General features: G+C 37.2%; 1 protein-coding gene and 1 long non-coding RNA gene across 2 annotated transcripts in view; both read right to left on the reverse strand.

The window, feature by feature from the left end:
- The window catches only part of LOC107707707 (NXPE family member 1-like), a gene marked incomplete at its 5' end in the record, with an annotated part of 17,058 nt that extends 7,086 nt beyond the window's left edge, over nucleotides 1-9,972 (reverse strand). Inside the window, 4 exons of the mRNA XM_016511800.1 lie at nucleotides 5,890-6,093; nucleotides 8,805-8,875; nucleotides 8,969-9,384; nucleotides 9,583-9,972. Of these exons, the coding sequence (XP_016367286.1) occupies nucleotides 5,890-6,093; nucleotides 8,805-8,875; nucleotides 8,969-9,384; nucleotides 9,583-9,972 (1,081 nt within the window). The remainder of the gene's footprint in view (nucleotides 1-5,889; nucleotides 6,094-8,804; nucleotides 8,876-8,968; nucleotides 9,385-9,582) is intronic.
- A 544-nt stretch (nucleotides 9,973-10,516) lies between these two features.
- LOC107707720 (uncharacterized) lies at nucleotides 10,517-14,217 on the reverse strand. The gene is made up of 3 exons (XR_001636289.1): nucleotides 14,151-14,217; nucleotides 13,986-14,047; nucleotides 10,517-10,654 (listed from the first exon to the last, which is right to left on the reverse strand). It is a non-coding gene; the product is annotated as an uncharacterized LOC107707720 (long non-coding RNA).
- Between the last annotated feature and the right edge of the window lie 826 nt (nucleotides 14,218-15,043).

A 15,043-nucleotide genomic window follows, 5' to 3' on the forward strand; every position in this document is an offset into this window, starting at 1 on the left:
TTGCATCGTGCCGCGTAAACATAAAACCATGTCTGCTTTTGTGATCGGAGAAATGACAAACAACAAGTGCTACTCTACACTGCTCAAAACTCGCGTTTGAATCGTCAGTGGCAAATTCTTTAAATATAAAAAACGTACTTACAGTGTGTGAGTCAGAACAGCCGGCATTGTAGTCTACTCTACCAGGATCAGGAAACAGTCCTCGATAAAATGAGCTGGACACATCTGAATATTTGGGTTAAACTGTTCTGGAAACTGCCCACGGTGAAAGCCGATCCGACGATCGACAGCGCCAAGTTGATGTATGTCCTCAGCGACCAGCACGGATCAGCTCCAGGCATGACGAAGCGGATATCGTCCTCTTTTGGAAGACCAAACAAAGTAGTTCGCTTTCACAACGAAGCACAGCGCCTTTACGACATGGCGGCGGCAACAATACTACAGCGAGAATAAAAGTTACGCCTTCTTTCTTTGCGTGAACATTTGAGTGGCGTTATGCAAATCTTCCCACATCGTGACATAGACAGAAATACCTGCAGAGAGCCCCGTGATCATGCATGGTGAATTGCAGGCTGCCGCGTGATAAAAAAAAAACGCATTCTTAATGGCCACATCTGTAATCAGATTTAATTTTTACTAGTAACTAGTAAAGTAACGCATTACTTTCAAATTTACAACAAAATATCTGAGTTACTTTTTCAAAAAAGTAATGCAAGTTACTTTTTCCCCATTTATTCACTAACACCTCTCCTGTCCCGTGTTGAGAGAAATTGGACGTGAGGTGCAGATGCACTTCCTTCAACCTAAGGCTTATTAATTTTACTTTTGGTGTGAAAGGTTGCCAAAAATAACCTTTGGGCTTTGTGTTATTAAAGACAATTAAGCAAGCTCAGCCCAGACGACAAAAGTAGAAGAAACTTAATGCATTATGTTTCATAAGAAGTAAGTAAGTAATCCAATTAGTTACTTTTTAGTGGAGTAACACAATATTGTAATGCATTACTTTTGAAAGTAAGTTTCCCCAACACTGTTGACTTTCATGTACAACAAATACCATAACAAGTACCATACTGTATTTTCTTGTTGAAAACAAGGTAGGATTGGAATGTGAGCAAAGGCACCTTTTGTCCAGCAGTGTTTCCAGACTTGATGATGACGGTGGTCTCTGGAGCGCGGCTCAGCAGTGCAACAACAGACTGGCGGATTTTGGCCACTTCATACACGTAAAATGTTATCGGGTGAAAAACCAGGTGAGCAAACAATGTGAAGACAACGACTGCATGAGGCCCACCGGCTATTTCATCAATATCGTTGTTGATATAGTGCAGATCAGTAATAGGCATTTTACTAAATCGCAAAGGAACACCGTGTGGCCTCCAGTGAATAATGATGTTATATTTCAACTCCACAGCCATCAGTGGGCCACCTGCAGGAGGAGTGTGGAGGTCCATTCTCTTTATGCCTGATAAAGATACATGAAAATAATATTATAATCGTAGCTTTAGCAAGTCATACAGCTTTGAAAAAACAAGTGTGTTTTTCATTTTTGGGTGAACTATCCCTGCTAGTGATGGTGAAAGGAAGCTTTGCGAAGCTCCAAGGCTTTCCCCTAAACTGTATTGTAAAATGATTAATTACTCAAAGCTTTTCAAGACGTTGCACACTAATGACATCTTGTGGTGAAAGGTGGGAAAAGGTGCCTTGGCGTCCCAGACGTTCCAGCCACTTTTGAACCGTTTCATGTAATAAATCAGTTTGTGCTATGAAAATCATATAAACAGTGTTGGGGGAGCTACTCTGAAATTGTAGCTTGACCAGCTACAAGCTACTCGTAAATTAAAGTAGTTAAGCTACATCCAAGCTACCCTTCTGAAAAATTAGCTAGCTACACTACAAGTTACTATCAAAAAGTAACTAGCTACATTGAAACTACTTACATTTTTTTATTATTATTATTTTATTTATTTATTTATTTTTACATTTAATATTACAAATAACTGAATAATTGTTAATGAAGAATTCCGATAAAGTTCTAAGTAAAATATAATGAAATTGTAAGTAAGATATTTGGGGTTTAAACCAACATATTGTAATGCAATCATGATTTCAAAGAGTAGGGTGAATTCAGGTTGATTGGGACACTTTTTCCAAGTCATTTCAATGACAAAATGCCCCAATCCTTTGATTTTGTAAGCTATCCGATACACACAATAATAAAATATAGTTATATAGTTACATTATCTCAAACTGACTGTCAAAGTGCAAAACTGCTACAAACGTAACATCAATGCAAGAACAAAATGAATGTAACTTAAACTAGATATGGAGGAGTCGTAAAATAAGCAGGTTAAACTCACAGCACATGCAGTATTTACTGACTGTGAATGGAGCCTCTGAGACATCAATCATCAGATGCGAGCGTGAACACTGCACTTTGAGTGGAATCCCACCACAACCATCCTTTGCCAAATGATAAGCACACTACTGTATCGCAATTTTTTCTGTTTGATTAGTTTTCAATACAAAACTGTGGGGGGACAGATTGTAGCCTATTATGACGGTTCATCTTTGTAAAATAGACATTTGATAGTGTGCAATAAAGCAGGTAAATTAATCAGTTTTAAAAGGCTATTATTCACCTCCTGTATAGACCAATTATCGGTTTGTAAACATTCAGGATGCGCGCGCATCATGGTTGCAGAAAACCCGGGAGAGATAGCCTTTACATGCTTTAAGTCTTCGATGTATACCGCATTTTAATCTTCGTTTTGCATAAATTACAGTTGATTCATGTGAAATATCCACTCCTGTACATCCTTTGCAAAATCATCAGACGATCTCTTGTAGGTGGAAAAGACTGTAAAGCCGCGAGATGCATAATATCAGAGCAGATGGCGGTAATGAACAAATTTAGTTTGTGATCTAGTCAGAAGAAGACGCTGCGCTGCTTCAATGCATTACAGGTTTGTGACTCGTCAGAATGCAAAACAAAATGTAGCTTTTGGTCGCGCTACACCGCTACTTGCTAGAAAAAGTAGTTTGCTACTGGAAAAGCTACACTGTTTTAAAAGTAGCGGAGCTACCATCACGCTACTGAAAAATGTAGTTGCCTTAGTAGCGTCGCTACTTGTAGCTAGCTACTCCCCAACACTGCATTTACAGCAATAAAAAACAAAAATGTCATTGTACTTACACAAAGTATGAATAAATGAGTTTGTGAATAAATTAATAAAAAACTAAGCATGGCTCATGTAGGCATGTTCAAAATAAATGGTCAGTTGCTGTGCTTCTGAAGTGGGGATTGAAACAAACTGAACATGCACTAAACTATACATGAAATTTTAGTTCGTATTATGATTTATTCTTTTCACAGAAGTGAATGACACTTCAAACCTGTACAATGGATTTGCGTTATTTAAATTAGAATATGAAGCAGTCACGTGGTTGTGTGCGAAAAAGAAGCTTCAGACGTCAAATCATGTGGTTATGGCAAAACGAATCAAGCTCTGGCTCAGTGCTTCACTGTGAGATCTTTAGTTTTTTTGGTACAAGCTTCAAAACCTCTGTGCCGAACGTCATATCACTAGTAAGCTGGTGAAAAATGTGTGAGACTAAGCGTAGTAAATTAACCATCATCCTTCCCTCACATTTTGTAACAAATCTTTTCCTGGCAGGTCAAAATGACCCGAAGGCCTATTTTGTTTTTCTTAATATTTATGTAGGGTTTTATATGATTTTTTTGTTGTTGTTGTTGTTATTTGTATTTTATTTTTATATGCCCGTGTGTGTGTATTTTTATTTACCTTGTTTTCCTTAATGCGTGTTATGATGTGTGTGTCTGTGTGTGTGTGTGTGTGTATATGTGTACTGGTTTATATATCCTGGTGGGGACTTAAACCTGACTACACACAGACTCATGGGGACTCGTGTCACGGTGGGGACCTAAATTGTGGTCCCCACGGGTACAAAAGCTTATAAATCATACAGAATGAAGTTTTTTGAAAATCTAAAAATGCAGATGTGTGTGTGTGTGTGTGTGTGTGTGTGTGTGTGCGTGCGTATGCGGAGGTATGTAAGTGTTTTTGTTTTGTTTTTTGCCTTGAGAATATTCTGTAGTCTCATCCCTTTTGTTTGGACATAATTTTTGTTTCTGGATTGTGTCAGATTTTGTATAAAAAATTTAAAAAATCAAATATAAATGTTTTTTGACATTCGATTAATTCTTATGCCGGGTCAAATTGACCCGAGAGGGAAGGATTTGTTACTTTTTTACACCCACATAAAGTTCTCAAATCCACTCTTGTTTTTTTTTTTGTTTTTTTGTGATCCATGTTCAAGTGTGACAAAATTGAAATAAAAAAAATGGAATTTAATGTTTTTTTGACATTCCATTCATTCCTATGGTCGGAATGATAACCTGCGAGGGAAGGATTTTTTTTTTCTTTTGTGTGTGTGTTCCAAATTCAAGTGGACCAAAAGTCTTGTACCACTCAGATTAACACTCAATTTAAAAAAAAAAAAAAAAAAAGGTGGGCAACTTTATATTCTGAAATGTAAAAATCTATAAGAAAGAAACTGCATGTTTGAACATATTATTATTATAAAAACAAATTAATATAAATCATCTACTTGTAATTGCACCCGTATGAAGTCAATTCAAGTGGACCAAAAGTCTTGTACCACTCAGATTAACACTCAATTTAAAAAAAATAAAAAAATAATTAAAAATGTGGGTCAAAATAACCCGAGGGAAGGATGAAGGTTAATGTTTATAATTTTGTGTGTACATTTCCTGATAAGTTTGAATAGTAAGTGAAGCAAGTATCTGTTGTATTAACCGTGTTATGCATTGATTTATAAGTTTGCACATGTGTTAACATGAGTTCATGTGATAACACGAATGTTGTTTATTGAGAATACAGCAGATATATTGTTCTAATCATTTTGTGCTGAGGATAATATTTGTATGTTAAAAATTTAATGTTTAATACAAATGCTGAATCTCGAGAGAGTTCAAGAGTGAGAGTAATGCGTGTTAAACATCAGTACTGCTACTAAAAATATGAATTCATATTTTTCAGAATAAAGTCCACCCTAAATGTGCAACCACCCTCTGTGAATTCATTATTGCACACTGGGAAGTGTTACAATTGCATTAGATACAAAATATTAAAGTAACGTCTGCGAACAAGATCTGCATGAGCTTTTTTCAGAACCAACTTCACCTTTATATGTCATTTTCATAACAACATTTTGCAAATTTGCCTGAAAAGTGCACCAGTTTTTGGTATTTTCATCTAATGCCCATATATTGATACATCTTTGGATAAAAGGATTGATTTACTCCAGAATTAAAATTTCCTGAAAATTTACTCACCTCCCCCATGTTGTTCAATATGTTCATGTCTATCTTCCTTCAGTCGAAAAAATAAATTAAGGTTTGAGGAAAACATTCCAGGATTTTTCTCCATATAGTGGACTTCAATGGGGATCAATAGGTTGAAGGTTCAAATTGCAGTTTTAATGCAGCTTCAGCTGAGGAATAAGGGTCTTATCTAGCAAAACAATTGGTCATTTTCTCACGCATTACGTAGTCACGTTGGAAAGGTCACACGTGACGTAGGCGGAAGTACCGACCCAGTGTTTACAAAGTGAACGTGCAAAGAAAGTCAAACACCCTTTACAAAAAAAGGTAAAACAACGATGTCGGACGATTTTGACGTTGAAAGAGAAAATGAGATGGGTAAATTATCAGAAAATTTTAATTCAGAAGTGAACTAATACTTTAAGTGGCCATATCCTTTGCGGGGCCTCTATGTCAGTACCTTGTTTAATAATATACATGCTATCAATTCTTAAATTGAATATTGAAAACTGAGTCACACTTGCCTGGCACGTTTCTTTCTAAGTACTCAAACCACTGCCTTGTGGTGGAGTCTCCCATCAAATAGACAATCTTGTTTTTAAGACAGTTTCCCATTTGTGCAGGACTGAACTGTCGAGTGTTGCATACAAAAGACTTCCAGACATCGTTCAAATAAAATCCTGCAGGAACCGGTGTCGTCATGCCAGACCTGCATTTCTCCATTGTGCCTAAAGCAAAGAAACATTCAAAAAGAAAATACTGTTGTAGCTATATGAATTCTTTTGAAACTACATTTGATTTCAGATTATATCTGTCCTCTGATATGTGGTCCATGTATGTTTTGACCATTTCCTTTTTGGTAAAAAAAAAATAAAGAAACCCATACAGAAATGTAACATGACATATTGCCCTACTGTATACCGAGAATGATACTGCCATATATGTAATTTTTACATATATAAATTATCTAGGTAGATGAAGATATAAATGTACTAAACTGTATAACATATATAAAATACCCATAGTATAATTTGTATACATGTGTTAACAATATATGATGATTTTTTATATGATATTATATGCAGCAACCATGTCAACAATATGTATTTTGTTTACATATGCAACATACATACAAAAATCTGTATGTTAATGTGTGTGTATGTTTATGCCGATATGCTTCGAGCGACCCGAGTTTGAGTCCCGACTTGAGGATGTATAACATATTTGTATGGCATAGATATACAGTGGGTACGGAAAGTATTCAGACCCCCTTAAATTTTTCACTCTTTGTTATATTGCAGCCATTTGCTAAAATCATTTAAGTTAATTTTTTTTCCTCATTAATGTACACACAGCACCCCATATTGACAGTCGTACCATGCAGTGGAAAAGTGCCATATGATTTAATACTGTGGCTAAACACCGCCACCGCAGAAGATGTGTATGTCCACAAAGTCTGCTTCTACATCGTGGCCTGTTTAGCCCCGCCCACTGATTCACGTGTAAATAACGAGAGAGGCGAACGCAGGTCTATGCAGAAACCAAACGGTAAAGATCTATTGGTGCTTTTCCACTGCATGGATACGGCACGGAGCGGTTCGGTACGGCTCACTTTTGGGGGGTTTTCCACTGGGTACATTTTTTTTGAACAAACGCAAATGTTTTGAATGAGCGCACCTTTTTTAACAACCAAAGAAAGGCTGTTTCGCGGTTTGTTGAGGAAATACAGCGTTCCTCTCATTGATAGCCGAGGAGCGGATCCAGCGAGAGCTTGATGGGGCGATGTGTATAATCCCGCCCACTCTAAAGCGGTACTAAACTACATCAAGTGGAGTACAGTGGACATCAAACCGAGCCGAATCGTACCACGTAGTGGAAAAGATTTTTAGAGCTGCTTTACGGCAGAATTTCAATTTAACTCACATTTTTGAAGTTTGCTTCGGCTGATTCTGTTATTTTTGTTATTTTCCTGTTTATTACTGTGAAGCTGCTTTGAAACGATCTGTTTTGTATAAAGTGCTGTATAAATAAAGATGCCTGGACTTGTGCAGACATAGGGGGGATTGTCATTCTGGAAGAGAAAAGAACTGTCCTCAAATCGCTGCAACAAAGTTGGAAGCACCCGAGCATCATAGGAATGGACTTTGCATCTTGTTAATTGTAAAGGAATTGATCTAGTTTTGTTTAGAGTTGTTGATTTTTCTGAAACCAAATCCCCTTTAGTGCTTTTGCCAAATGTTCAGAAGGTGTCAATGGATAAGTGGAGAGTATACTGGTAACATAATTATTTCTGTGGTATATTTAAAGACTGGTTATAAATTGTGTGGCATCTGATGTTGATATAGAGAGCTGACTCTATTATTATGGGATGAGGCAGATGCAGGAACATTAAAGTGAAAGTGAAAGTGACGTGACGTGACATGTGGCCAAGTATGGTAACCCATACTCGGAATTAGTGGTCTGCATTTATCCCATCCAAAGTGCACACGCACAGCAGTGCACACACACACACACCGTGAACACACACCCGGAGCAGTGGGCAGCCATTTATGCTTCGGCGCCCGGGGAGCAGTTGGGGGTTCAGTGCCTTGCTCAAGGGCACCTCAGTCGTGGTATTGAAGGTGGGAGAGAGTGCTGTACATTCACTCCCCCCACCTACCCTGCCGGTACGAGACTCGAACCCGCAACCTTGGGTTACGAGTCCGACTCTCTAACCATTAGGCCACGACTCACCCCTATACATATATATTGGCAAGTTGTGGAAAAACACAGCCTGCGCATTGCCTTCCTTCTGATCCCAATGTTAGGAAAGAGTGGATGAACTTTCAATGAAGATATTGGATTCGACAGTAATGTCGCAACACACAAGTGAGAGTACCTTTTTTTATTATATGGTCTTATTATGTGGTCACTATTGCTTTGTCTGTTATTACAGATCATTTGATATGTACTGAGCGTTTATGCGTCCATCTGTGAAGGACGTAAACTGTCAAACATACACAACTGTTAGCCAATTATAGCAGTGGGCATTTACTTCCGTGTCTACATTCTGCCACCCATATTCAAACAGAGTGTTCTGATGAGGGGGGTCAAAACAAGCACAGAAAATAGCCTATTACTTTTAAATGATGTTTTTTAATGTAAAAAATGTACAACATTATAAGTGGACCTCAGAGAATAGTACAAAAATAATAACAAAAGGCAGTTCATGACCCCTTTAAATACTTCATTTGCTGAAACGCCACTTGTATGTGCGACAAATTCAATGTGTGAACAATGACACATATTAATGCCATAAACCAATTTGCAAACAATAAACAAAAAGAAGAACTCAAGCCTAATTGTGGTTTGCCATTGAAAAAAAAGAGCCATTATTTCTTTTCTTTTTTATCAAACAGGAAATGAGATGGTCAAAATGTTCAGAGACCATTAAACATACCAATGGATGCAGTGTTGGGAAGGACATTTATGATTTTTTTGTCTCCACTAATAGCAACATTTGTTAAATTCCTGTGGAGAAAAAAACAGACACACATTTTGTACACTTTTCTTTGTTTGTTTTACAATTCTACAATTATTTTGGAATTTATTTTGAGTCATTACTTTGTAAAAAGCTGCTGCTCAAAAAGATGTAATGGGCTTTCCAAACGTCCGTATGAGTGATGAACCAGTTTGTCACAGGAAAGTTCCTTAGGTCTCTCACACTGCCACACCGTCCCTGTTTTTATATCCTTATACTCACAGCAGCAGTCGCCTTTCCTCCAGCTTCCATCTGCACCCCACTTAAGATTACATTCTACTACTTCATGGATCTTAGTTTTATTGAGTCCTGGCCCTTCAAAGTAGCCATTATAGTGGCTGCGTGGGAATGAAGACTCCCTGTATTTTTTAAGAATCTGCACAACCTCACTGGAGTGCTCAAGACGAACAGAAACTTGTGCCTGACCTTCCCAGTGCAGAAGAAGAGCAACAGAGTAAGTCCCATTACGATGATCCACAACCTCCCCGTACACACTCGCCTTCAAGAAGAACGGAAAAGAACAAGTGTAATGCAGAAAACTAATGTCTGTTGGCAAATACATTTTTAAAGCTTTTAAACGTAAACATAATATGTAATATTGTGCTAATAAATCAACAATTAATGCAAGTGAAACACTATATTTATTTTTTATACAAAAAAATGTATTTAAAAAAATATATATTATCATATAACACACCTTTAGGTCTGCATTGAAAAGTTTTGCTTTGAAAAAATCTCCTCCATGTCTTTTCAGGTTCTTGTTGTGGTCTCTGGCTGTGATAATAACAGAGATCTTTTCTCTCACTTTGTAACTCTCTTTGAGTCCCACAATAGAGAAAGTTGAGTGGCCTGGACTTGTGCTCTGATTCAGATGAGTGATTTCTTGATCTGGAATAGGCCAGTCAATAGCCTTCTGTAGTCTTCCCCACTCCTCGTCACTGATTCCCATGTCAAACGCGGATATTATGGATGAACTGTTATTTTGAGGAACTGGTTTAGGTCTGGCGGGCTGAATTTGTTTGATGTGGATCCCACCATTCAATGCCCACAGAGCCTGAGAAAGGACCAGGATATCATTCACACCAAATTACATTTATTTTTATGTGCAAATGTTTAAAGGAGACATATCATGCCACTTTTTACAATATGTAATATAAGTCTCTGGTGTCCCCAGAATGTGTCTTTAAAGTTAAGCACAAAATACTCCACAGATCATTTATTATATCATTTTGAAAATGCCTATTTTGAGTGGAAGCAGAAACAAGCTGTTTTTTTTCGGGTCTGTCTCTTTAAATGCAAATGAGCTGCTGCTCCCCGCTCCCTTTCCCAGAATAGAGCTGTGTCATTACAGCTTGGACCTGCTAAAAACATCTGTTTTGGTTCTGATTATCATGTTTATCGCGCTGAAATCACTTTAGGTCTGCATTGAAAAGTTTTGCTTTGAAAAAATCTCCTCCATATCTTTTCAGGTTCTTGCTTGTTGTGGTGGCTGTGATAATAACAGAGATCTTTTCTCTCACTTTGTAACTCTCTTTGAGTCCCACAATAGAGAAAGTTGAGTGGCCTGGACTTGTGCTCTGATTCAGATGAGTGATTTCTTGATCTGGAATAGGCCAGCCAATAGCCTTCTGTAGTCTTCCCCACTCCTCGTCACTGATTCCCATGTCAAACGCGGATATTATGGATGAACTGTTATTTTGAGGAACTGGTTTAGGTCTGGCGGGCTGAATTTGTTTGATGTGGATCCCACCATTCAATGCCCACAGAGCCTGAGAAAGGACCAGGATATCATTCACACCAAATTACATTTATTTTTATGTGCAAATGTTTAAAGGAGACATATCATGCCACTTTTTACAATATGTAATATAAGTCTCTGGTGTCCCCAGAATGTGTCTTTAAAGTTAAGCACAAAATACTCCACAGATCATTTATTATATCATTTTGAAAATGCCTATTTTGAGTGGAAGCAGAAACAAGCTGTTTTTTTTCGGGTCTGTCTCTTTAAATGCAAATGAGCTGCTGCTCCCCGCTCCCTTTCCCAGAATAGAGCTGTGTCATTACAGCTTGGACCTGCTAAAAACATCTGTTTTGGTTCTGATTATCATGTTTATCGCGCTGAAATCACGTGTTTTAAATCATATGAGTTTAAACTTCCGATATATGGTTTTCTGAGCGCACACATCCGAAGCACACGGACAGAAAGCGGCTGTCACAGCATGTGCGTACTAAACTAAGTTCTCATTCACACACAAGTTTACGTTGAAAACACACATGAATTACAAAAACAGTTGGTTATGTCTGTAAAGGTAAACAGCTAGGAAATAAATTGTATGTTTATTTTAGATCTGTGTATCAGCAGCAATATACAGTAAATCAGACGCGCTCGTTTTCTCAGATGCTTGCAGAAAAATGCTTCCCAAAACAAAGTTACGGGGTTAATCTTTTTCACGTTTCCTTGGTTGGAAGATGCACTGGGGACCTGATTATAGCACTTAAAACCTGGAAAAGTCCGATTTTCATGATATGTCACCTTTAATGTTCATTGTAGGTACACATACTATCTGGATAATACTAGAAAAGTTATAGATCTGTAGGCGTTTGTCGGAATCATGCACAAACTGTGAATGGGCTGGGTTAAAAAGCATCAAGTAAAAAGTTTCCTTTACACAACAAATCAAAAACAAACAGCAAGTTGCTGCTTGTCAAACGTGCCATCCACTTCCCAACTACTAATTATGAGAGTACTTAAAGCTGAAGTTTGTAACTTTTTCAGTGTTAAAATACATTCTATCCCAGCTTACAGGTGCAGTAAATGATTTCAGCATTGTGCTTTTCCATTCTTCGTGTTTTCTTTGGCTGCATTCATCCCTCTAACATGCTTGTAGAGCTCCTGGGATTCAGCCTTATTTCCTTCATGCATGGCTACTAGGCTATGTATTCCCCATGCATGAAGAAAATAAGGTTGAATCCTGCAGGAGCTCTAAAAGAATGTTAGAGTCGACTGATGAATGCAGCCAAAGAAAACATGAAGAATGGAAAAGCACAATGCTGAAATCACATACTGCACCTGTAAGCTGGGATAGAATGTATTTTAACACTGAAAAAGTTAAGGCTGTGACTAAAGTCAGTTATAATTCTTGTGTTTCTCTTTTCTTCAGTGATTCAGATAATTATCTCATTAACTTTAACACTGCTTCAGTGTTACTTTAAAGGGGTCCTATTATGCGTTTTCACTTTTTCAACTTTAGTTAGTCTGTAATGTTGCAGTTTGAGCATAAAAAAATATCTGCAAAGTTACAAAGCTCAAAGTCCACTTCAAAAGGAGATATTTTATTTAACATAAATCACTTTTCAAAAACTACAACGAACGACTCGTTTGGACTACAACGCATATTTTCCAGGATTTGTGATATCACAAATATCGACGAATGGGACGAGACCTGGTTGAGCTGCACTAGAGAAGGCAATGAGTGTTATCACTATGTCGGAGACACGCTAGTTTTCTCAAGGCAGACGAACTTAAAGTGTTTACAATCATCCGGGTTTAAATCGCGCTTACATTTATTTGATTTTGACGCTATATTTACACTGAAGCTCGCAGGCGGCTATGGTAAGGGGTGTGACATTTCCCGACCAGGCGCCGAGTGGTGCCAATCACAACACACACTGGCCCAGCTAACCAATCACAACACACACTGGCCCACCCAACCAATCACAACACACACTGGCCCAAAACCTAGTATGAGAGCCTGTTCTAGTACACCCCCAAAACAAAATCAAGACTTTGTAAAAGAGCATAATAGGACTCCTTTAACACACTTTTAGAGTGGGACCATATATGCTCCAAGCAGTGTTAATTTAACACTCAGGATTTTACTGTGAAGGAAAACACTGAACCATTAAACGGATTGCGTTCATATTCCGGCCTCATCTGTTTGCCTATGTAAACTATGCATCATTAATATAGAGAATATTACCGTTTTAAATATATTAAGGCACTTTAAGTGTTTTTACAGCGTTTTGTCGCACTGTTTAATGATTGCAATATTGCAGCGGGTGATTAATATGGATTGCAAATGGCCAAAACTTGCATTTGTTCACATACATTTGTTTTATTCTTTTGAGAGGTGATCTAAATATTTGCGGCTGTGAAACAGATGGAAAATTGACAGGGTTGTCCTGCAGTTCTGTGGATGTTTTGCCCTCCAGGTCTTCGAGCCGGTCACGTGACTGAAAGCTATTGTTGTAGCAGTTTCGCCAGAGCGGTTCCAGCTTACTGTCAGTTTCGTTCTCTGCCTGCCTTTTATGAGTGGTAAATGTGCGTGCATGAATATAAGTTCATTTATCTTTATTTATCTGTCATATTGTGATAATGTTGCCGCTGCATGTCTAATTGTTGTCATAGTTCAGTTTATGTGGAGAAGTGATGATTTGCGTGCATATGTTTAACGCCATTTCTCGTGTTGTTTAATATTAACGCATAAAAAGATGTATACTAAGGTAAATGTGTATGTTTACTGTTTACAGACGGATTCTGATATATCTTATTTGTTTATTTCAGACTAAACCACATTTTACCACCTCAGCTGTTCTTAATGAATGTACAGTGCTTGATAATGTAAAGTTACGAAGCCTGTGTGCTAAACAGAAATAATCTCGTGATTTTCTAATATTTAGCCTACAAATAAAGACCAAACTGTGCAATGTAATTAAGAGCTTAGAAAAACAAACAAACAAAACATATCAAATGTTTCAAAAAGTGCAGGCGTAGGCCTATATCAAACATACAGCTTCATTGATTCCTGCTAAAACCTATTTTACTTTAAAACCACAATTACAGGAGTTACACAAATTTGTACACATTTGTACACATGCTGCATTTGTTTGCTAATGATGCTTAAATTCAGATTTATAAATTAAATTGGAATTTAAAAATACATTTCTCAATTCAAATTGTGTTGAATGCCACACAGTTTTGTTAACTTGTAAGGCAGAAATGAAGATCTTATTAATTTTATCGTTTTTTAGGCAGAAATAAAATGCTTATTTATTTGATCATTATTTTAACATCTGCTTTAAAATGTCTCACAAACTTACCAAACAGAACAATGTCCAAAGAAAACAAGCCTGTAGTACTGCATATGGTCTTAACCTGCAGACTGATAATACATGGAAATGATCAACTTCGAAATCCTTCAAAACGTGAAACGATTTTGACCCGTAATATGACAAATGTAATAATGTCCATGAACTCATGATTACCTGGTGCACTTGATTTCTTCTTAGATGGCGTGACCATGTCTGTTGTTCTCCTATTTTACGGCAGCTTGTGAGTGAAGAACATGTCTGTACAGCTCTGAAAACGAGGCGTTCCCACATGATATGCAGTTGAACAAACACGGCTGTCCTCAGTAATAGCACTTTAGCTTGACTTTGTTTTATTTCTATTTTAGATGAATGTAGATTAGTTTAGATATTCTTGCTCACAGAGCTAAAATTCTGCAGTTGTCGGTTAAAAAAAAAAAAAAAAGCATGAACAATAACAGGAGTGTCAACATATTTACTCTTTTATTGCAAGAGAAATATAGCACAGAGAACCATGACAAAAACGTGTGGCGGAATATGGCTCCAGAGAAGGGCTAGTACTGTGAACTTATACACAAGCTGTCATTGGCATGTACCTTTTCAAAATACATACCTTTGTTCCTTATTTACCCCTAAAGAGTGCATTTTAGTTTCTTGAATCTGCATATTAGTACCTAAAGTGTAAATATTAATACCTAAATGGTACATATTGTAGCTTATGGTACACTGTGTTCAGTGATACATTAATTAAAGTGAATGAGGGTATATACCACTGTTTAAGCCTAAATTCAATATTCAAGTATTTAATCAAATAAAATGTCCATTCATTTAGATTACATAGCTTTAACATAACCAAACGAATCAACGTAATGTAATGCATATTTAAAAACTGGACATTTTGAACATTCAGCGAACATTCAGAAATAATGTTTTTATAACATATATTATTGTTGGCCGGGTGGTCCCAACACAAAATAATTTAGAAAACTACCATTTTGCATATTTAAGTTCTAATTGAATTAAGTAGTTACAAAATGTTAAGGAGTTGTGTGTCACACAACTGTGTTGCA

This window comes from Sinocyclocheilus rhinocerous, unplaced genomic scaffold (assembly GCF_001515625.1).
Source record: "Sinocyclocheilus rhinocerous isolate Xijiao unplaced genomic scaffold, SAMN03320098_v1.1 scaffold655, whole genome shotgun sequence".
Classification (NCBI taxonomy): Eukaryota; Metazoa; Chordata; class Actinopteri; order Cypriniformes; family Cyprinidae; genus Sinocyclocheilus; species Sinocyclocheilus rhinocerous.